Source organism: Manis pentadactyla, chromosome 7 (genome assembly GCF_030020395.1).
Source record: "Manis pentadactyla isolate mManPen7 chromosome 7, mManPen7.hap1, whole genome shotgun sequence".
NCBI classification, from domain to species: Eukaryota; Metazoa; Chordata; class Mammalia; order Pholidota; family Manidae; genus Manis; species Manis pentadactyla.
In genome coordinates this window covers 121,687,788-121,711,912 of record NC_080025.1, presented here as the reverse complement: position 1 = coordinate 121,711,912, position 24,125 = coordinate 121,687,788, and the positions used below count along the sequence as shown (strand labels likewise).

At 36.1% G+C, this 24,125-nt stretch overlaps 1 protein-coding gene and 1 long non-coding RNA gene across 22 annotated transcripts in view; one reads left to right on the top strand and one right to left on the bottom strand.

The window, feature by feature from the left end:
- Window positions 1–24,125, top strand: part of CADPS2 (calcium dependent secretion activator 2) — a 508,494-nt gene that overhangs the window by 215,759 nt on the left and 268,610 nt on the right. For all 21 annotated transcript variants that reach the window (XM_057504726.1, XM_057504721.1, XM_057504717.1 and 18 more), the window contains 3 exons: window positions 2,033–2,113; window positions 7,847–8,083; window positions 14,201–14,322. In XM_057504726.1, coding sequence (XP_057360709.1) covers window positions 2,033–2,113; window positions 7,847–8,083; window positions 14,201–14,322 — 440 coding nt within the window. The remainder of the gene's footprint in view (window positions 1–2,032; window positions 2,114–7,846; window positions 8,084–14,200; window positions 14,323–24,125) is intronic.
- LOC130684310 (uncharacterized) lies at window positions 2,861–19,946 on the bottom strand. Its single transcript, XR_008998544.1, has 3 exons — window positions 19,719–19,946; window positions 19,508–19,551; window positions 2,861–5,119 (listed from the first exon to the last, which is right to left on the bottom strand). It is a non-coding gene; the product is annotated as an uncharacterized LOC130684310 (long non-coding RNA).

Below are 24,125 nucleotides of genomic sequence, written 5' to 3'. Positions count from 1 at the left end.
TAAAAAAACTGTCTCTTATGAAAAAAACACTTGTAAAATACAGAAGTGACTCAAACGATTCCACTTAAAATTAAGCACTGTTAATATGAAAATTTAAAGATGCTAGTGTTTTGTGGTGAGGTTTGAAGGAGAATTATGGCCTTTTGTTTTGAGAAGTTAAATGCTATTTCTTTGTAGAACTATACTCTTTATATCCCGATAATCTTTTTATTTTTATTTTTCTGTAAAAATTTATCAGCATTTAAGCAAAAATCAAAGATAATCCACATTTCACTTAGTGTATTTGAGGCACTGCAGTTACAGTGTTCTTATAAATAATTTTTGCTTTTAGGTCTTTGATTTCAGTTATCTGGAGTAGATATCACATATTCTTAGTAATTGTTTTTGATGTAGATCCTTTTGACTTTAGGCACAGTGAAATTTGTTTCTGTTTGATTTTGAATTATATTATCAACTACAAAGTGTATTTGCTTTTCATACAACAAACTCCTTTAGAGGATTTCATAAAATCCTGCCTATTTTTGAACTTATTTTCAAATGAATGTGATTTTTTTTTAAATCAACTTGGAAACATTTTTTAAAAAGGTAACGTCACATCTGTCTTTCAAATAAGCGATCTTTCCTTTCCAAGGTTCTGCTTAGAACCTCTTGATTCCCTGTACTGTAGGAACGAATTCCACAGTCCCAGTGAAAAATTTATGCCAAAGAGTAGCTTGTGACATAGCCCCACCTCTCTCTCTGGCCCCATCTCCATTCCTACAACCACTGTGTCCAGTCTCACCTTCAGACTTTTAATGCTCTCTTATTGGAACATCTTCCCTTTTCTTGACTCTTCATATAAACTCCAGCACCACTATCCAGTTGACCAGCTTTGCCCCTTACTCATGTTGCTCAGGCATTTTCTTTTAAAGGTTGTTTTTAAAAAATGTACACAGTCCATTTGTAGTTCTTCACCAAAATTCATCTGAATTCTCTTGGATGTTTAGTGTTGTACTCGATATTAACCCAGTCTTTAGACTCACCTTTGCTGAAGTGTGGTTGTATGTGTGGTCCAGGGTTCCTAATGATGGAAGTGAGAGGGGGAAGGGATTAATAGTCAAGAGAAACATCTGTATTTCACATCTGTAGCCCACCCAGTGCATCACTTACTGTGCATGGCTCAAAGCATCTCCTCAATCTGATGGTTTTCATAATGAACTAAATCATGAAAAAAAGTGAAAGGAGGTCATAGAAAAAGTTAAGGATTATTTCAGTGAAGAAGTGAAAGTAATTTTCCACATAAACCACTTTAAACCATCTTTAAAAGTGATGGTAGCATGCTTTTCTTGCTTTCAATCAAATTTAGAACACAAGAATGGAATTCTAATGTGCCAGTCTGCAAAAGAGTGGAAGGATTTCTCGGCAGCATGAGTCTGCTGATACCCGAATGAGGAGTATATGAAGATTTAAATGGTAGGAGGTTATGTCAATCAATCAAATAGTATTTTTATAGTGTAAGACTAATGGGAACTTATAAATATGAAGGAAATATTTTTTAAAAGAACAAAGAAGTAAAACATTACTCAGTATCTCACCATCCAGAAATGCATTCTGCAAATTCAAAAGCACAAAACAAGAGATTTATCTATCTGAGACTTTTCAGGACTGACCTTTCTGAAGACAGCATGAACTGAATAAACTTAATGACAATTTTATGTAACCTTAAAGAAATAAAGATTTCTTGGTTTGGAGTTGTGGACAGGTTATGGACAGAGCAGAAAATTATTATGGATTTTTTTTTTTTTGTAAACTGAGCATTAACTTTAGAGATTTACTAACTTTTTGTGAAGAAAACTACAATGAAAAGTGCCCAAGAAATTTAACTGGACTGCCAGCCTAATTAAACAATGTTCTATGTTCTCAATAGGTAGCTGAGATGATTTATTTAAAAAAAAAAAAAAACACCTACTTTTGAGTTATTTAGTCTTTGATTTAATCTGTAGATCATTGCCATTAAGTAATCAGAGATGTATACATTTGTTTTATTTTTAAGCTGGATAATGCAGATGAACAGGCAGCCCAGATCAGAAGGGAGCTGGATGGTCGCTTGCAACTGGCAGAAAAAATGGCAAAGGTAAATTAACTGCAACATACTGTTCCACATTTCTTTCTTTTCTTAGATTTCTGGGAGTGGAAAGAATTTTGCACAGATAAAAGCTAGCATAATTGTATCATTTCCTTCTCTACATTCATACCTCTTAAGCTCAAATACCTGAATGCATATTATCTAAATGGAGTATAGTATCTGTTTTACATATCTATCCTTATAAATATGAAATGTTTGAAGTCAATGATAACTTTTATAGATTATTCTTAAAATAGTGTCTGAATTTCTCAAACTGCCAGATTCAGAAGAATTGTAATATTGCACTAAGCATAATCAGGAAGAAAAATATCCTCCTGCAAAATCATATATTCTGAAGTATCCAGCACAGTGCTTGGCATATAGTGGTTTCAGCTAATATTTGGGTGTAATAATGGATGATAAATATGATTTGAAGTTTCGAGTATAGTGTCTCAGAGTGTGTTCAATCCAGTATTTTACTTTTATTTGTGCAACCTCTGTTTCTATGGAAAGTAGATTTCAAACAAAAGCTCTGAGTTTCGTTTTAATGTGTAAGACGTTTTAGAGATAATGGAACTTAATTGTCTAAATCCTTCTTAGTAAATCGATGCATTCATTTACTTCAGTGGTTAAAAAAAAAATTTTTTTTTTGGTTCTTCCAAGTAAACTTGGTTATAATGCTCTTGATCTGAGAGTAAGATTTTTTTTTTTCCCTTTTCCATTCTGCTAAGCAAACACTGAGTCTGGGAACAATAGGCTCTCCTCTTCTGTCTTCCATCCATGCATATCTCTGTCTCTCTGAAGGGTTTTCCCTATTTAGGAATTTTTCTTCATTTTTTAAAATTTCGGTATAATATGTGTACAATAAAGTGCACAGATCTTTAGTTTACAGTTTGATGAGTGTGTGGATATACACCCCATGTGACCATCTCCCAAATCAAGATAGTGAACTTTTCCACTTTAGAAGATACATACCATACTGACTTTAACAATTGAAGTATTTGTTTTTGCAAAGAAAACTGCATTTATAAATAAATAACTTTTAAGAACACAAATACTGTGTTCAAATGTCTATAGAGAAAAGTAGAGAAACAGTTGGGGAATCGTAGATAAATAGAAAAATAGAGAAAACTGAAGGAACTTTGCGTAACAGAGATGACAATAGCACAGACATGAGGAAGAACCTGCAAGGAGTGAAGATATCGGATGATACAAGGTTGGAACTAAAGAGTCACATTCACACAAAGGGCAGTGGTTAAAGGACAGCATGCCATGTACTACCCCCTGGATATCTAGAGAGGTATGACATCATTCTGGAGATTCAGATGTGGAATTCATAGCATGGGAATCAAGTAGCTTTTAAGACTGTTGTGAAGCTTTAGAAACAAATACTTTCCCCCAAACCTTAACCTGAATGGGAAACTGGCTAGAAGGGCGTTTGCTTTTCTGAAAGACCTCAGGGAATCCAGGCAGATGTGCCGGACACTTCAGGGCAGGATTCTGGACCTACGATCAGCATTTAAGTTGTGTACTTGCGTATAGATTGTACCTGAGAATATGCACATTGTCGTAAATCAGACTTGGTTCTCCAGGGTCCTGGCTGAATATGTGATGCTTAGAATAAAGTTTAGATGAATTTCTCGAGGACTAAGGAGCAGGAGGGAGAGTCTTGGAGCAAGAGTCTTAGGTGGGTTCTCAAGTTCAGATCCGTGGAGGTGAATGTGTGTTTATAACGTTTGGGCTGAGTCAGAGAAGGGTAGGGGTGCATAGAGGGAGACTTCTCTTTGAGGGGACCCTGATGATTTCATTAGCAATCTTGTTCAAGGAGGAAAAGTGTGGAGAAAGTGAAGCCAATGGGATTGGAAGGGAAAAAAATTTTTTTATATGTTACCAAAAATAAGATGCCATTTAGTGAATATATTGACATAGCAGGTAGAGCATGTTTCATTGCTTTCTACAATTTCACCAAATTTAAGCCATCTTCATAAAATATTTATAAGCTTATTATAATTTACTGACCTTGTTACTTTATATCTCTACAATAATCTACAAGCCTAGGGTGGATGATACAATGAATATATTTTATAGACAAGGAGTTTGAGGTTGAGGGAAGATCATCAACTTCCCTGAGATTACCTAACAGACAAGTAGCAGAGGCAGTCCTCAAGCCCTGTCTTTTGACTCAGGAGTCTAGGTCACTCTCTCTGGGCCTACTCCTCTTCGGTATAATAAATCCAATGTAATGAATCAATTAAAAATGGTTTATTACTCGTTAATATTTGCAATCAGAAACATCCTCCTACCTCATTTCACAACACCATCTAATAGCAATAAACCACAGGGCAGAAATATCTGTTTCAACAGATAGAAACATTGACTTTACTATTATAGCCAAGGCATAATTAAGAAGTAATAGCAAAAATGTGGACTGGACCAGAAAGAGACCTGTGGGTAAATCCATGATTGCTATTTCCTAGCTATATGACACTAGGCAAGTAATTCAACTTTTTGGTTCCTGAATTTTTCTACCCATAAATTCAGTGAATAATGAGCACCTACTAAAATAGCCAGTCATTGATTTAGGCACATGGGATATATCTAGACAAATGTGGTTGTGTCAGGATAAAATCGGACACATATGTTCGTGCCACGTCCTGGTGGAGCTCATGTTTTATTTGGAAGAGCCCCACAATAGGTAATAAACATGGCATAATAACTCAATTATGGAAGGTGGTCATTTACTGTTTAGAATACAAAGATGAGGAAATGGAATCAAGAGTACAGGGCGGGAGAAGGTGTTTGTAACTTCCCATCAAAGGGCAAGGGTGTGCCACTTCTTGGCTGTACTGTCTTTCCAGTTACTCAGGCCAAAACTTGGATTTATCTTTGACTCCTTCTTTTTCTTATACTTCATGCCCAATTCTTCAGGAGATCCATTTGCATCCATCTTCAGACTATTTCCAGAATCTGATGGTTGTCACCATCTTCCAACTGCCGCTCTAGTCCAGGCATTGTCTAGTGGAAGGGGAAGAGCATGTAAGAAAAAGAAGTGACTAAATTTGAATGATAGGAATTTATTTTTTGAACAAACATTGTTTTCACATATATTATGGGTTATTGTTGCTAATGAGCTGCTCTGTAACTTGACTAAAGTAGAACATTTAAACGATGGCTTATAGGAGCGACTCACAGTTAAACTAGAGAATAACCCTATTTCTGATTTTGTTCTAATTTAAAAGGTTAAATTTAATATATACATATATACTTGTCTGAGGTGCAAGTGGTTTTGTTTCCAAGAAAGAGGCAACATGAGCAGCCTAAACAAAGTTGATAGAATACCATCAATGAACCTCAAAATTTTGAAAGAGTCTTCTTTTTAAAGGAGAAAAAATATTCTAGTATAGTCTAGTTTTTGAAAAAGTGGAAAATGCTGATAAAAGTCAGTTTTGGTGATTCTTGCCAGTCTCCTCCTTGAAAAATAATAGTGAATAAAGTGCTTTCAACTAAACCTAAATAAAAATAGATTTTCTTTTCATGTGCTAATGTTAACTTTCCCATAAAATAACACCTTGAGAACTTGAAAAACAACTGGTGCACCCAAACTTTCAAATATGTGATATATTGGCCTTTTGTTTTGCTAAAATAAAAATTTTGTAAAGATAAAATTATGACTATCATGCGAATATAAAATGAACACACAATACAATTTTCATTCATTGTTTGTAGTTAATGAGCAAACTAGTCAGATGTTAAAACTGACCCAAAGTGCATTTGAAAACTAGGTCTTTTTAAGGCAAAGTGAAAATAAGATTCATGGATTAGATATAAAAATGTTTAATTTCCAATAGGGATTTAACTATAACCATTGAATTATCGTATTCACCAGAAACACATAATTTGTATCTCTTCCCGACAAAATTCTATATGGTAAGATGTAACTTCACTGTCTGAGACCTTTAAGCAAAGGTCTAAGAGGGAAGTAAGTTGAGCTAAATATATTTCTGCAGAAGATCCTTGGATGGCTTTTTCCCCATATGACATCGAAAGGACCTGTCCCTTTATCTTGAGTTGTGGATACTTTTCATGACAGCTTTTAAAGTTAGTGCAGAAAGGTAAAAAAAAATCTGTTTTTTTATGGCTTATTTTGCTTTTTTTTTCCTTCTGCATGTATTGAAGAAAACATTCCAAAACATTTTTTTTCCCAAAGGAAACCAAGTGTGAGGAAACTACTATACTGAGTAGTTACGTGTTTTTCCTAAGGGTGCAAACTTATTATTTTAGCATGTTGCTTCAAACTACAGAGAAATATTAAAAGGATACTTAAAAATTTTCCTTGGGAAAGTTAATTATGAATGTGGATACTAACTGCTCTGTGGTAATAAGTCTGCAATTTTAATATTGATTATATGGAAATTATTTTTAAAGAAATATGTGAAGGTCATATTGGGGGAAAAGAAAAACAGGTGGCTTGAGACTCTGAGACTGGCTCGTGAAGTGAGGCCAGATGTTGCTTTGCAGCCCGTGAACGAACCGGGGCGAGTGAGCCAGTGATCAGATGCAGGTCGACATGAGCCCTCTGGATGTGTTCCAGCCATGCCAGAGTTGTGGATTTCTAGGGTATGTTTTGGATGCTGCCAAAGGAAATCCTAGTGAAGGCGCTGATTTCCTTCATTTGAAAGGTGGCTGCTGGGGGCTTTCTCCCTGCCGGTGTGGTGCAGTGCTTGTCACGTTCTGCCATACCTCAGTTGTAAAGCTACATGGCTTCTAAGTTTAAGAGAAAAGAGCTAAGTGCCAGGTTGTTAAAGATGAAAGAAAGAACCAAGAATGTGAGGAAACCTGATTTTGCTCTTTGTGGAAAAATAAATGGGCATAGTCTTCTCCAAGGGCGGTTTGGCGGTATCTGTCAATATCTATCTAAATATCAGTGCTTCCAATGTTCTGTTCATTGAGGGAAAGAAATCCAAGTCTGATTGCACAGTTAAAGGAGTGAATGACATGGCTATGTAATTCAAAAAGAAAATGATTCTTCTAATATTGTTTTCCATATAGAGCATTTATCATAAATTAGCCTTTTATTTTAAACTTAAGTTTTATTTTAAACTTAAGTTTAAGTTGCTAAACCCTTACTGAAACATGGATTTATGACCAAAAAGGGATCTTGGCCCACTTATGGGATGTGAAAATAAACTAATTCAAAAAATATGACCATATTGCTATTTAGTATCATGGGTTTTTAATTTAAATGTTTATTAATAAAAAGCCTACCCTACCAATAATGCTTATCTGTGGTTAAGAAAGAGAAATATTATTAACTGTTTCTTTCCTAACAGGCGGAGCAGTGCAAACTGAACATTTTTCTTAAAGACCAGTTACCCCAAGCATTTCAAAGTTAACAGTGGCTAATTAAAATTCACCTATACACTAACATGTCTTCCATATATGTTTTCAGTTTGTTATTCCCATAAGCAAATACCTAATCAAAGATAAAGTGAATGTGAACATGTATATGTTCTTCATTTTGTACCATAATGATCCTTGGCAAGGTATATAAGGTACCTTTCAATATAATCAGAATTGTCAAAGTCTGTGATTTTTAAAGCCTAGAGACTAAAGTAACAGGTAGATGTATTATATTGAGAGTCACAATTTCTGAGACAGTCAGATGTATACATCATATAATCTTTCATGATAAAATTAAAATATGGCCTGTGTAACAATGTTATCTTTAAAATTATTTTCAAGGAAAGAAACTTCCCCAAATTTATAGCAAAAGAAATGGAGACTATGTGTATAGAAGAGCTGCGGTCTTCAGTGAATTTGCTAATGGCCAATTTGGAAAGTCTTCCAGTTTCAAAAGGTGGTCCAGAATTTAAATTACAAAAATTAAAACGTTCACAGAATTCTGCATTTTTGGACATTGGAGATGAGAATGAGATTCAACTGTCAAAGTCTGATGTTGTGCTGTCATTCACCTTAGAGGTAAGTGGCTTTATCCCATGCGCGCCTCTGGCAGCGTAAATGGGCTGCAAAATAATTGCTGTTGACCTTCATGGTAACTTTCCGATATTAAAGCAGTGTAATATGTTTTGAAGAAGTGAAATTACTCTTCCTTTGCTAGACAGGTTGTGAATGCAAATTAATGCAAATTGTCCTTAAACAGCAGTATTAGGATTAAAAATCAAAGTTTTGAGGCAGGTCTTCTGTGTGCCAGCCAGAGGAGTGTAAGATTATTAGTAAAGTAAGCTCCAGAACACACTTGGATGGAAATAGGATTTAAACACAGAACTGATTTCTTTGTCCTTTGGGAACACCTTTCAGGTTTTGCTCAGCCTTGTTTTTTATCTACCTCACCTACTAAATCTTTCAAGAATCGTATCACGTCAGCCAGCTGTAGAGCACCCATTAGGTGCATATAGATAATGAGAAGAAAATAATTCTTCCTTTCCAGGACTTGCAGTTTCATTACCAGGACAGTAAATGTTATAAAGAACAAGAACAAATGTCATGCATTTAAAATGATGTTCCCAAAGACTTCAGAGTGTGATCCCTTTTATGCAGTTAAGTGGAGCCCAGCTGTGGATAGTGACTCTTTGTACAGCCGCTCTTGGTGTTCTGCCTAATGACATCGCCTCATTGCTCATCTGCGTATATGGGCTAGTCCATGTATATAGTTGTGGGTTTATATGCAACACATACACATACGTACACTCACAATTCAAGCTTAAATTTGTAGTGCTTTCAGAAGTGAAGGTTTAGAGCTCCTTCCTTACATTGCTATATTCTCCCTCTCTGCCAGTTCCCAGCCCTGCTATTGGAGTTTGCTGATTGACAAATAAGAGTATGTGCAGGTTTAGGCGGTACAGTTTTAAATTTCTTGGTTGATAGTTCTTACCGTTGGCTTGTTTAGTTTCTGGCAGAAAACATAAATGTCTGCTTTTGTTGTTTCCTCCACTTACTCAACTTTAAGATAATTCAAGCTTCAGGATAAGACAACGGCCTCCCTCTCTAACTTCCAGGCTAATGATTTCTTTACAGATTAATAGATTAAGTTTAGTGTCAGAATAGAAATACAAGGTTTTCTTCTCTCAGGACTCAGTCCTGGGATTATCTGATGACTTTGCCTCGTGGCGTTGCTACTGGTTTTTTTCTCAATCACTTTAACCTAATAACCTAAGGATGTTTAATTTGAAACCACTTCCTATCTTCCATGTCCAATTTCCTTATCATTCCTGTCTCAGGTTTCCTGTTGACTAAAATGTAAAGTGCCCTCTCTTTTTTCTTAGGTTTCTGCACAAAATAAAATCAATTATTTAATTACAGTATAACTTTTTCTAACAGGAGTTTGGCATTGAAATTCATTAACAATAAAGAAATCTATCTCTATAAACAATGCAAAACTGAAAACAACTTAAGACACTTTCTCTTTTCTCTATAGTTTAAATATCCTAAGCAATTGTAAATAATTAGCTTTCATGAATTTTCTTTCTTCTTTTGAGAACAAAATTAGGCTCAGAAGTTAGTGTTTCTGTGAAACTTTGAGTTGTTACTCTGTATTTTATTGCCAGTTTATGAATCAGGGCTGTTCAATTAATAAAATGGTATAAGGAGAATATGAGTAAAAATGTCATTTTGCCTGATCTGAGGGGCTTGCATATTTATCAAATTATTTTGATGTCTTCTTTTGCTATAGCTATATAAGGCAGATATTTTCCTATCATGGCATAATATGGATTATTCCATGGTGCCTACAGTATTGTAAGAGGAGTTATGTATCCAAAAGCAAAATGAAATCACATATAGAGTACAGACTGCACAGTGCTTGTCTGTAGGACACTGGAGAATAGATTGGGTACCCTCTGGCCCTAGGGCCTCTGGGCCTTAGCCTCGCTAAGCTGCGTAATTATCCCTGGCCTATCATCCAAGCTTTGCTCCTCAGATCCCAGATTTCAGCCTAAGAAACTGAAAGGCAAGCAGTTAATCCAATTTAAGAGTCTCACAGTTCATCAGCTTAGAGTTGATCCAGTAGAGGAGCCTTTTCTAAGAACTGAAGTCTAAGGGAGTGAGTGAGGGCTTGAAAAACTCACATCGCTTTTAAAATTGCTACCCTCTCCCTTCTCTCACCACCTCCTGCTCCCTTGACACCCTGAATTTTCGCCAGAGTGCCTGTCACTTAACATAGCTCAGTTATTTATTATGTTTATTATTGATCATCCAACTTTCTCTACCGGACTATAAGCTGCAGGAAGTTAACGTCTCTTTTTCTTTTCTGAGTTTTCACAAGAGCCTAACCTGTGCCTGGTACACAGTTGACTCAGTAAATACTGAATGAGGCACCTTTTGTGGATATCAAAAGGCAGCAATTAGACACACAAGATCACTTTTAGGTCTCTCCATTCATGAAGCCTTCAGGGAGAATAATAAAGCAAGAGACAAGCAAACTCACAAAACACTAAGCCATACAACGAATGGTACGCTGAAATTCGATATTCAAGTAGAGTCGGACAACAAATATTCATCTGAAATTGTACGTCTGTATAAGGGGAATAGTGTCAGTGGCATGAGTATAGCTGATTTTCACACAGTTCTCATTGGTACTAGGCTGGGAGACCCTAGTATCTGGTGATGTATCTGTACCCTGACTTCCTCTGTATCTGGTGGCGTATGATCCCCATGTTCACCCTACCATTCAGCTTTGTTTCCTCACAGACCTGCACGCGCCTTAGTGCCGCATAACTGTGGGCGATGCACTGTTCAGAAGCATGTTGCCTAGTTCCATATTTTGTATATGTCTCCTTTATGCTTCTAGGATAACTGTGTCTATTTTTTGTTATATATGCTTTATTATTTTTTTTTATTACAACTTTTTTTATTAAGGTATTATTATTATTATTATTATTGAAAGCCAAAATGTTTAATGTGATGTCTAAAGGACCAAGATCAGTTATAGGAAAACAGTCATTAATGAAAGCATTACATTTTTTTTTTGGTATCCTTAATGTACAATTACTTGAACAACATTATGGTTACTAGACTCCCCCTATTATCAAGTCCCCCCAACATACCCCACTACAGTCACTGTCCATCAGTGTAGTAAGATGCTGTAGAATCATTACTTGTCTTCTCTCTATATACTGCCTTTCCCTTGTCCCCACCCCCTGCATTATGTGTGCTAATCATAATGCCCCATTTTTCCCCCTTATTCTTCCCTTCCCACCCATCCTCCCCAGTTCCTTTCCCTTTGGTAACTGTTAGTCAATTCTTGGACTCTGTGAGTCTGCAGCTGTTTTGTTCCTTCAGTTTTTTCTTTGTTGTTATACTCCACAGATGAATGAAATCATTTGGTACTTGTCTTTCTCCACCTGGCTTATTTCACCGAGCATAATACCCTCTAGCTCCATCCATGTTGTTGTGAATGGTAGGATTTGTTTTCTTCTTATGGCTGAATAATATTCCATTGTATATATGTACCACATCTTCTTTATCCATTCATCTACTGATGGACACTTAGGTTGCTTTCATTTCTTGGCTATTGTAAATAGTGCTGCGATAAAAATAGGAGTGCATATGCCTTTTTCAAACTGGACTGCTGCATTCTTAGGGTAAATTCCCAAGAGTGCAATTCCTGGGTCAAATGGTATTTCTATTTTGAGTTTTTTGAGGAACCTCCATACTGCTTTCCACAATGTTTGAACTAGTTTACATTCCCACCAGCAGTGTAGGAGGGTTCCCCTTTCTCCACACCTTGCCAACATTTGTTGTTGTTTGTTTTTTGGATGTTGGCCATCTAACTCGTGTAGGTGATATCTCATTGTGGTTTTAATTTGCATTTCCCTGATGATTAGAACTGTGTCTATTTTATCCTTATTCAGTCACAAAGAAATTGGGGAAGAGAAGACAACCCTGTTTAGATTCATTTCCTGTAGTTCCCTGGGAGTTCTCTGGTTCCTGAGATTTGGAATTGGTTTAAACAAGAACTTAGGTTAGTTCACTTAAATTAGTGAACTCTTGGCTGTCTTTATCATTAGTGATTGAGGCTAGCTTATTTTTTTAAATCAGATCTGTAAAATTGTGTTGTTTTATTTATATGTATTAATTCATAACAGAAGTTACCTTTTTTTGAAAGTGTCAATTCTGCAGGATAAAACATTCCCTGCACAGATGGGAGTATTGTTTTAAGCAGCAGAAAGTCACTTCACAAGTTGCATGTTATAGGAGGTCCTGTTTTCAGTAGCTTGTAACTGAGGTGACAGGAATAGTGTTAAGCAGATGCTTCCTTTCTTCTTTCTTGCACTTTGGCTATTAAACATACCACAGAAAGAGATGCAGTGCAAACATTTGTATTCCCAAATATGAACCAGAGCCTGTCAATATTTCCGGATATATCTTGTGTACACAATTCTGTTGTTTCATACATTCTAAGTGACCTTCAAAAACTGTTGTCATTGAATTAAGCCATGAGAGTTACCATGGTAAGTCCATATAGTGTTGGCTTTTATTCTATATGATTATTTCATTTGTTTCAGCTTCTGGTTAGGTAAGTGTAAGAATCTAGTGAGTTTCAATATTACTAACAACAAAGATTTATTAAAAATGTATAACTTCTATTGCTTCTTTTCTTAAGCAAGATTTATTACTTCACCCCAGCTTCCTTGAGTATTAGAGTAGCTGTGAAAGATGCTATTACCAACTCTTACGCATTCTCTAGTCTCCTAGTCTGTTTCCAGTTAAGTCCTGATTTTTATTTGTATGTTGGTATGCATTTTAATATAGCAAAATAAGAAAAGCCTTGGTCAGGGAAGAAAAGTCGCTTTGAGACTGATATTAATTTTGGGGGGATTGGTTTCCCATATATGTTTTTATGAAAAAACAACAAAAATAATAGACATTTGTATTCACAAACAGAACCCCTTCTCTTGTGCTAAAACTGAAAGAAAGAATGGTTCTTTATCTAAGATGGTTTGTTTCTTTGAGACCTTTTGTAAGGTCTCTACTCTATGAAAATACAGTAAACTTTAATAATGCATGAAATGATCAATAAATGATATAGATGATGTTTTCAGGGAATATTTTGTAGCTACATGGCATGAATGCTGTTAATCTTATTTGTTACAAATACAAGATGAGATCAATAAGGAAATGAACATATATATGAAAATGTAATTGAATATAATTTACTAATTTTGAGAATTTGCATCAACTTCATGATGCAAGTTTTTATTTAAAAATCTTGGCAAAAATCTTGCCAAATATTCAGTAATATTTTATGTGTATATCTAGTGAGAATGATAGGTCACCATATTTTAAGATTGGTAACATTTTACATAAATATAAAATGCACAGTTGTAAAATATTTGTTTCCCTTTCCCCTAAGAGTTATAGATCATTCTTTCTACCCTTTTTTATGTAGTGCATTAAATTAGTATATACCTTTAACAGATAGAAAAATTACTTTTTCCTTGTAAGTTAGTAGTAAGATATTCATTGACAAGTTATATTTTACATATAATTTTCATAAAATGGTATACTTTGGGCAAAAAGAAAAGTTATCTTATAAATACCTAGTAGTCACCTAAAATAAGTGAATATAGAAAATTTCTGATGATGTCATATAATGATATCAATGAATTGGTGTAATGGTAACAGTGTCTACATTAAATAAATATATCACTTTATAAACTCAACCTTTACTCCTTTAATCACATTCATTGAATTTTCATTTCTAATTCTGTTTTCTTCATGCATACTTTCCATAAGTTTTTAAGGATCTTAAGTGAGTTTATATCTCACTTCAGTCACTGGGCTTGTATTTAGAGACTTTAATCTTATTTTAATGGCTGGCAAGAAATAATTCAGATACCAGACTTACTCAAAATGTTATTTATTATACCATCTGTGAAGAGAGGTGGATTATAAAGAACTTTTATAATTTTCATTTTCTAAGATTTTTATAATTTTAAAATTAAAAATTTTAAATTACCATTGATACGACAGATACTTTTATCAATTTGTCCTTCTAATTGTAGTTCATGCTGCTCTCTCTATGTATGGCTAAGTGCTGTCAGCTTAACATCATTTTAAATGTTTTCTTATCTTTAGATTGTCATAATGGAAGTACAGGGTTTGAAGTCAGTTGCTCCCAATCGAATTGTTTACTGTACAATGGAAGTAGAAGGAGGAGAGAAACTGCAGACAGACCAGGCTGAAGCCTCAAGGCCACAGTAAGCCAGTTGAAAAGAATGTGTTTTTTTCCCCCATCCAAAGAAACATGCTTTATTTATTTGCAAAATTGTATGACTTTACACTCTGAAAGTGTTACTTGGCAAGCTCTGTCTCCACTGTGTTAGAATCGGTGTGTGTGTTTCTGGATAATGATGCTATAATCATAACTGTAGCAGAATCCCTGTGTAGTACACAGTTGAACATGCAGATGTGAAGCTATTAGGCAATTAAATGTTTGTAAGTCATTTCTAAGGAGAGCATGTGTTGTCATCATGGGTTATTTAAAAGGTAGTGCGTGATCCTATTTCCGTTACTACAACTGTAACCTAACAGCTTTTCCATATCTATCTGTTACAGCTTTGTGGTGATGTCATGATAGATACCACATTTCTGCACAATGACTTGGCAACTTAGGGAATATGCTTGAATTAGAGAACCAGCTAATGACTACTGCACAGTCACCAGAGATGCTAAAGCTGTTCTTTGCTGACAGTTTTATGTTTCGAAATCTGGGAATGAGTTTAAGTTTAGAAGATGTCCTTTTTAACTGATGCAAACTGGGGACACATCAGACTCTGGTAGAAATAACCAGACAGGCCTGAGGAATTCAAATGAAAATGGCCTGCCTCCCATTTGTACACTGCCTTTGGAAAACATTTTTTTCCTTTCACTTAACCTTTATTCAAAATTTATTACAGCACTTAGGATTTTTGCCTTATCACGGCATTAGTGTGTAGCCTGTTGTTTCAGAAAACCACTGTGGCGGTTCTGGCTAGCACTGGTCAGGCCCTGGCTAGGCCTGTAAGATGATTGGGAACTTTCATTTTCTTTAGAGCAGACAGTCTAAGCATTGGACAGTGGGGTCAGAGGATGAAGGGTGACGGGACAGATGTGCACAGAGTATTAGGAGATTGAAAAGAAGCAAGTTGAAACTTCTCACTCTGCCTTCCAGCATCCTGCAGGTCTGCCCCTGACCAAGCTCTCATTACCTCTGAGACCTCACCTGGCCTGTCTCGTCTCCTGCAGTTCCTGTTCAGCTACCCTGGGCTTCATGCAGCTCCTCAAACACACCTGCCTGTTGTCAGTGCACTCACTTTTCTCTCTGCCTGCAGTCAGCTTCCTTCTTCTCTTTGTACAGCTGAATCCTTGGTATCGAGAATCTGAACTTAACCACCATTTGCTGAGAACAAATGGTTCTTTACATAACCTTTAGGTAATCCAGTGAGAAGCAGATATTTTCTGGCTCATATTTTTTTAATTTTCAGACTAATGTATTTCTCATCTGTTCAGTTTGATTGTGTTTTCCCTTTGAGGAGAGAGCAGATATCTTGTCCTGTTTGATCTTATGACCTAGTACCAGGTAGATGCTCAGTCAGAACTTAGTAATTCAGTTCCTTGCGTGCACTTTTCTGATGTAGTCACAGTAAATATCTAAGGTGTGGTATTTAGTCCTGCAGGCAAGTAGAGCAGAAGTGCAGTGTGACAGTGAAGTGAAGGTGAGGATAAGCAGCTCTTCAGGAGTCTCTTGAAGCCTAAGAGGAGGCTGTGAGAGAGCACACTGGGGACCTTTACGGCAGGACATGTGGAGTCAAGGGAGAGATTTATTTTAAAGATGGGCTATATTCATGTATGTTAGTATTTTAAGAGTTGTGCAGCCATCAGAAGTTTTAGAAGATATTCATCACCCCAAAACGAAACTTTGTACCCTTTACCTGTCCACTTCAAACCACCCCAGCTCTAAGCAACCGCTAATTGACTCTATCAGTATGGGTTTGCCTATTCTGGACATTCTGGATATATAGAGAATCATGTAATATGTGCTCTTTTGTGATTGGTGTCTTTTCACTCAGCCTGTTTTTCATCTGTCTTGTAGCATGTGTCAGGACCTCACTCCTTTTAATTGCCAAATAAGATTCTGTTGTATGTATGTACTACATTTTGTGGTATACCGTAGACTGGGAGGCTTACACAACATTTATTTCTCACAGCTCTGGAGCCTAGAAGTCTGGGATCAGGGAGCCAGTACGGTCAGGTTCTTAGTGAGGAGCCTCTTCTGAGCAATAGAAGGCCCGCTTCCTGCTGTGTCTTCACATGATGGAGAGTGAGTTGGTGGGAGTAGGGGGTTGGCAAACACACTACCACCCCGTGTAGTGCATGAGTTCTTCGGGAGTGCAAATTCCCTAAGAATCTCAATGCCATGTTATTTTCTACAGAATCTTCCAAAATTATATTAAGGTATAATTTATTATAGCATAAAATTATTCCATTGCAATTTAGATGATTTTTAGTAAATTTATGCACTTGTACTACTATCATCACAATTTACTTTTAGAACACATCACTTCAAGAAGTTCATTCAAGCTCATCTACAATATATTTCTGTGACTCCCAGTTCCAGGAAATCTCTCATCTGCTTTCTACCTCTATATTTTTTTTTCTGGGCATTTCATATAAATGATATACAATATGTAGTCTTTTGTATCATGCTTTTCTTAAAGCATCATTTCTACAACATCTTTAATTGATATTTAAATATTTTGGGCAATCAAATAAATTAACTTTTATATAAATAGTCCCATTATTCTAACACTAACTTTTTTCACAAATAGTTTTCATAGGATGTTTCTCATTTAATTTTTAATACATTCATAATGTACCTCATAAAGAGATTCTAATAGAAGGGAACATATAAATTGACAATTTGAATAAATTAAAATATTGGGAAGTCAGGAAATACTACAATCAAGCTCCAGTATGTACATACTCCAATATGTCCTTTTATCACAAGGAAATTTGGCTAAGATAGCTTCTCTGTTTCTTCACGAACATTGAGTCAACTTTTGAAATGAACTAGAAGATTTATATTTATCATTGTATCCTAACAGCAGAATACCTTAAAAAATGTGTCTCCTGAATGTTGACCTACTGCAGCTTTCCAGCAAGGTGGTTCCTTTTATCTTGAACTCATCTTGCACAACAGGAAAGAGATTCATCTCCTCCATCATCAGAGTGAATTATGCCTCAGACACGTTTTCTAAATTTTATCGCTTCAACAGTTTGTGCTTTATTGGAGATCGATTCATCCTTCTGTCTGATACTAATTAAAGTGCCGTATTTAGTCCATATTTCCAATAAACTTAATCAAGATTTCTAGCCATTGCCTATTCCATTCCTGTAGTTCCTATTTCCTGCCAGCAATTAGGTGGAAACAGCATGTGAGGTTGGTACATAACTTAGAATGTAGAACCTGAGGTCTAATAAAAGTGCATTTATGGACAAGTCTGACTTATAAAGAGTGCTAGTGAGGGGATCTATTAAAGTTTTGTTTTTAATGTTTTATTTTTAATGGGAGGGAGTGTATACAAACTGTATTTTCCGTTATGGAGAAATATTCATGGACTTTTAAGTCCTTGTTTCATAGCCTCAGTGAACCAGAGAAAGTTTTATTCTCTAGAAATGAGATACAGAAGTGTTGTTCTTGCTTTTATAGCTCATTTTACCATTTCCAGACATTTTGTTATGCGAGTTTTAGCTCATACTATTAGGGATATCACCCAGAGGGAATGGAGGGCTAGTAAGAATGACACACTGAGGGGGAAGGGTCACAGATTTCCCAACATGTAGTGATCTTTAAGACACATTCTCTACAAATGGTGAACATCTCGAGTGCCTAAAAACACAAGAGGTAATAATGCCCCATCGAGGGCCAAGAGAGATCAAGGTGCTAGGAAAAATAAAAGCAAGAAAATAGGTTGTTAGGAACAGACCAGGGACTGGGAGGAAGGGGGCTTGGAATGTTGCCATTTAATGAGTGTAAAGTCAATTATGCAAGATGAGTAAGTGCTAGAGACCTGCTGTGCAATATGATACCTGCAGTTAATACTGTATTGTACACTGAAAAACTTAAGAGGGTAGATCTTATGTTAAATATTCTTATCACAATAAAAAATACATGTACTGGGAAACAACACTGTTTCTTCATGCCGTATCCTCTCTCTTTCATCCCATAGTACTGTTTTATTAAACATTTGAAGGTCCCTCATCTCCGCTTCCCCACCCCCTTAGTCACATAGAAAGGCAGGTGGCAATAATAGAAACTAATGAGTTGCATCATAACAGAAATATATTTACAGATATGAGGGCAAAACATTCTTTTACATCATTAAAATGATGGGAAATACAGGCATTAGCACTCTTTTCTGGAAACTTTAAATTCTGAACTAGAATTGTAATAATCTGTCCAACTATAGAAAGAATAGTGCAGCTACAAATGGAAAGCTTATCCGAATGACAGGGTTCTGGAACAGTGTTTGAGAGAGACTAAATACAGACTACATATAAAGCAAGAGAGGCTAACCATGCTTTTTAAAACCATATTAGTTTTTATTTTCAATTAGAATTCGTTTTGAAGTATAATTCATTAGCCAGCTACTCTCGCAGACCAGACATGGATCATTCTTAAATGCAGTATATTCTATCCAAAAGTGTACCTGCTTCTAATAACCAAAGGGAAAACACTCAAACTGCAGAAAAGTTTCTCCTTTTCTCATTTCCATCTTTAAAAACAGGAGATTGCTTTGTCTTAAATAAATAAATTCACTAGAAGTACATTTCCCTAAGACTGATACAACCGGTGCAGAACAAAATGAAGCTTTAAGAGACAAACGTTGGCCAAATATGGAAATGACATTCATTGAGAATCTATTTGCAAGTAAAATAGTCAAATCTGGATATTCTTGTAATTAGTGACATCTGAATTAAAGGGAAATATGATGGATTAAGATTTCACATGCTGATTGAAGAGCACTAATGAGTTTAAATGAAGACCAGTGAGAGCTTTGGAGAAAGTTTATGTAATTATGATTATCAGCATTTTTCTGATGGATTTACAGCTTGTAAATCACTTTCTGTTATAATCTGTGAGTATTTTACAGAGCAGCCTTTTGCAATTGTCGTTTGTCCTTTTGATTTATGTAACCAATCTATTGAATGGGCTACATTAGGCAGAGTGTAAGTAGCACACAACTTAACTTTTATCCCAGGACTGCTCTATGACATGCTGCATTATCTCATCCATATCCTTTGAATACATCTTGGCAGAAACCACAGCTCGTCTAGCTATTTTCATGTAGTAAGTAACATTGAGGTATTAAAATTTTCAGACCAGTTTAAATCAACACTTACTCATTTCAAAACTTTTTCCTTTCCTTCCAGCTCATCCAGAAAACCTGTAGTAGGGAAAAAAGTTCTTGTTAGTTACCCTTCCTGTTTTCCTTGCTCAGAGACTTTCTACTAGTTTTGGGTAAGATTGAGGTCAGGAGGAGAGGAAAGGTGAATGGGCAAAATGTCTCTGTAAATAGGTGCTCTTCGTAGTCCTCTCTTGGTTAGCACATACCTCCTGGCCCGGCACAGGCCCACGTCTGTAACCTCTCCAGTGCAGCTCCTTGCAGATACCCCATGCTGCCAGGAACTTCTGGCTTCACACTTTTCTGTTACTGAATGATGTATCCTGTAGCTTCTCTCTTTCCTCTTCCTCTGAGCTGCTGTGTCATAATATCTCTGTATCTTCTTCCTGCTTGAGTTTCATTTCCTAGGCAGATGGCTCAAATAAGGAGGAAGTTCCTTCAAGGCCAGGGCTGTTTGGTATACCATGTTCTGCTTTTACCTCTCCCTATATTTTCAACTATTTTTTGCTTCTAGACTTTACTCTGTGTGCTTGTTATTTGAATTTCTTACTCATGTTTTCATGTTTCTACTTTCTTTAAACTTTTTCTCTTAGCATCCTGTTTTAAAGTCCAGAGAAATTCCAAGGAGGGTAGGTCTCACACTTTATGAAGAATTGAGTGCTCTTGACAACATGAAAGAACATGATTTTATGAAGTGCAATGTGCTTTTGTCTCCTGCGTCCTGCCTGAGATTTTCAGTTTGGGTATTTTTATTGTCATGTAATATTTACTTGGTGAGAGCCCCATAATGATTTTTCCAAGATTTGAGAATTTCAACAAAATGGAGATAGTTTTCAACATGAATAATGCCCCAGTGTCAGTTATGAAGGGACAACATTCTTTGGTTGTCATATATTTATTCTCAACATTGATTTTGTTTCTCAGTTGATGTCATGAAAATTTATGTCTGCTCTGGTAAAATGCAGCTGTCAAAGGATCACTAGCGCTGTGCAGCAGAGCATTCTGCAACTGCTGACGGTAACTTTGCAGCCATGTCTTCCATGCTGGCACCATGTTAATGCATTATGTGCGGGCTCTCAACTGCGACCTGAACTGGAGCTGTGGAATTGAATGCAGCTGGGAACTCCTGCTGCAATTGACATGTCGATCAGCAAAAAAAAGGAGAATCCTAAATTCAATGCAACCTTATATTCCTGGGGTTGTTTCAGAGATGAGCAATATTAAACAGTCTTTAAAACAATTTTGGAACACTTCACAGGGCCTTAGTGGTGAGAAGAGAATACAGAAGGCCATTTCCATAAATTAATGTATTCAAATGGCCTTGGTGACATGGAAATGCAAGTGCAGTAGAAATCAGAAATGCCAAACTCTGTGATGCCTCTATGCATGAGAGCAGGGTGCTCCCTCTCACTTTTTTCTGCCCAAGAACCCTGAATACTGTTACAAGCCAGTTCAACTTGATGAAGGTTTAGCGTTGTCATACAAAATATAATCTTATCTGCAAACAGAGATACTTTTATTTCTTCCTTCCCAATTTGTATGCTCTTTTTCTTGCCTAATTGCTTTGGCTAGGACTTCCAGTACTATATTGACTAAAAATTGTAGACTGGGCACCCTTGCCTTGTTCCTGATCTTAGAAGAAAAATTTTTGTTTTCACAGTTGAGTTTGATGTTTGCTGTGGGCTTGTCATTTATGGCCTATATTAGTGTGTTAAATTCCTTTTATACTCACTTTGTTCAGAGATTTTATCACAAAAAGATGTTGAATTTTGTCAAATACATTTTCTGCATCTATGAAGATGATCTTGTGATTTTAATCTTTTATTCTGTTAATATGGTATGTTACATTGATTTGCATATGTTGAACCATTCTTGCATCCCTGAAATAAATCTCACTTGGTCATAGTTATGATCCTTTTAATGCATTCTTGTATTTGTTTTGCTAGGGTTTTGTTGAGGACTTCAGTATCTCTATATATCAGGGATACTGATGTGTAGTTTCTTTTCTTGTAGTGACTTTTTCTGGCTTTGGTATCTGGACAATGTTGGCCTTTTAAAATGGAATTAAAAGTGTTCTCTTAAGTTTTTTGGAAGAGTTTGAGAAGTGATTAGCATTGATTGTTCTTTAAAATCATGGTGTAATTTATCAGCGAAGCCATTTGATCCTGGCCTTTTCTTTCTTGGGAGGATTTTTTTTTTCTTTAACTAATTCCATCTGTTTGTTCGTTACAGTTCTCATCACATTTTCTATTTTTTCATGAATCAGTCTCAGTAAGTTGTATGTTTCTACGAATTTTTCCATTTCTTCTAGGTTATCCAATTTGTTGCCATATAGTTGTTCCTAGCAGTCTCTTAGGATTCTTTTTATTCTGTGGTATCAGTTGTACTGTCTTGTCTTTCCTTTCTAATATTATTTGAGTCTTCTCTCTTTGTCCTACATACTCTAGCTGAAGGTTTCAATTGGGTTTAGGAAATCTTTGCTCAAATAATCTAAGTGACTTTTTCTCCCCTACTAAGGCATGTTTATAAAGATATCCATGACGGTCACTTTCTTACCTATTTTTGTTACTGATACATAAAGCTAATCACAAGCTGATTTTTGTTGTTTTTTAAAAAATCATAATTTCTGTGCCTGTTTAGAAAAAAATGGACACTTAAATAAATCTTCTACAGTATTGACAGTTATCATTTAACTTTTGCAGAATGAGACCCACTATTCTTAGTTTTTCTTTCTTTAGAAGATTTGTGGAGAACTCTTTAAGTATAGGAATTATATTATCTAGAAGATCTGACAGTGTTTTCCCTTAAGTTTCCTCTTTTTTTAATTATTATTAAGGTATTATTGATCTACACTCTTACGAAGGTTTCACATGAAAAAACAATGTGGTTACTACATTCACCCATATAACCTAGTCCCCCCAATACTCCATTGCAGTCACTGTCCATCAGTGTAGTAAGATGCCACAGATTCACTATTTTGCCTTCTCTGTGCTACACTGTCTTCCCCGTGACCCCCCACACCATGTGTACTAAACATAATACCCCTCAATCCCCTTCTCCCTCCCTCCCCACCTGCTCTCACACTTCCCTCCCCTTTGGTAACCGCTAGTCCCTTCTGGATTCTGTGACTCTGCTGCTGTTTTGTTCCTTCAGTTTGACTTCGTTGTTATACTCCCCAAATGAGATAAATCATTTGGCACTTGTCTTTCTCTGCCTGGCTTATTTCACTGAGCATAATATCCTCCAGCTTATTTCACTGAGCATAATATCCTCCAGCTCCATCCATGTTGTTGAAAATGGTAGATTTGTTTCTTTCTTATGGCTGAATAGTATTCCATTGTGTATGTATATACCACATCTTCTTTATCCATTCATCTACTTATGGACACTTAGGTTGCTTCCATATCTTGGCTATTGTAAGTAGTGCTGTCATAAACATAGGGGTACATATGTCTTTTTGAATCTGAGAACTTGTATTCTTTGGGTAAATTCCTAGGAGTGGAATTCCCAGGTCAAATGGCATTTCTATTTTTAGTTTTTTGAGGAACCTCCATACTGCTTTCCACAGTGGTTGAACTAGTTTACATTCCCACCAGCAGTGTAGGAGGGTTCCCCTTTCTCCACATCCTTGCCAACATTTGTTGTTGTTTGTCTTTTGGATGTTGGCCATCCTCACTGGTGTGAGGTGATACCTCATTGCAGTTTTAATTGGCATTTCCCTGATAATTAGTGATGTAGAGCATCCTTTCATGTGCTGTTGGCCATCTGAATTTCTTCTTTGGAGAAGTGTCTCTTCATATCCTCCATCCATTTTTTAATTGGGTTATTTGCTTTTTGGGTGTTCAGGCATGTGAGTTCTTTATATATTTTGGATGTTAACCCCTTGTTGGGTATGTCATTTACAAATATATTGTCCCATACTGTAGGATGCCTTTTTGTTCAGTTGATGGTGTCCTTTGCTGTACAGAAGCTTTTTAGTTTGATGTAGTCCCATGTTTTCATTTTTGCTTTTGTTTCCCTTGCTCGAGGAGATGCGTTCAGGAAGAAGTTGCTTAGGTTTATATTCAAGAGAGTTTTGCCTATGTTGTCTTCTAAAAATTTTATGGTTTCATGATTTACATTCAGGTCTTTGATCCATTTTGAGTTTACTTTTGTGTGTGGGGTTAAAAATAATCCAGTTTCATTCTCTTGCATGTAGCTATACAGTTTTGCCAACACCAGTTGTTAAAGAGACTGTCACTTCCCATTGTATGTCCATACGTCCTTTATCATATATTAATTGACCATATATGGTAGGGTTTATATCAGGGCTCTCTAGTCTGTTCCATTGATCTATGGGTCTGTTCTTGTGCCAGTACCAAATTGTCTTGATTACTCTGGCTTTGTAGCAGAGCTTGAAGTTGGGAAGCATAATCCCCCCAGCTTTATTCTTCCTTCTCAGGATTGATTTGCCTATTCGGGGTCTTTTGTGGTTCCATATGAATTTCAGAACTGCTTGCTCTAGTTCATTGAAGAGTGCTGTAGGTATTTTGATAGGAATTGCATTGAATCTATAGATTGCTTTAGGCAGGATGGCCATTTTGACAATATTAATTCTTCCTATCCATGAGCACGGG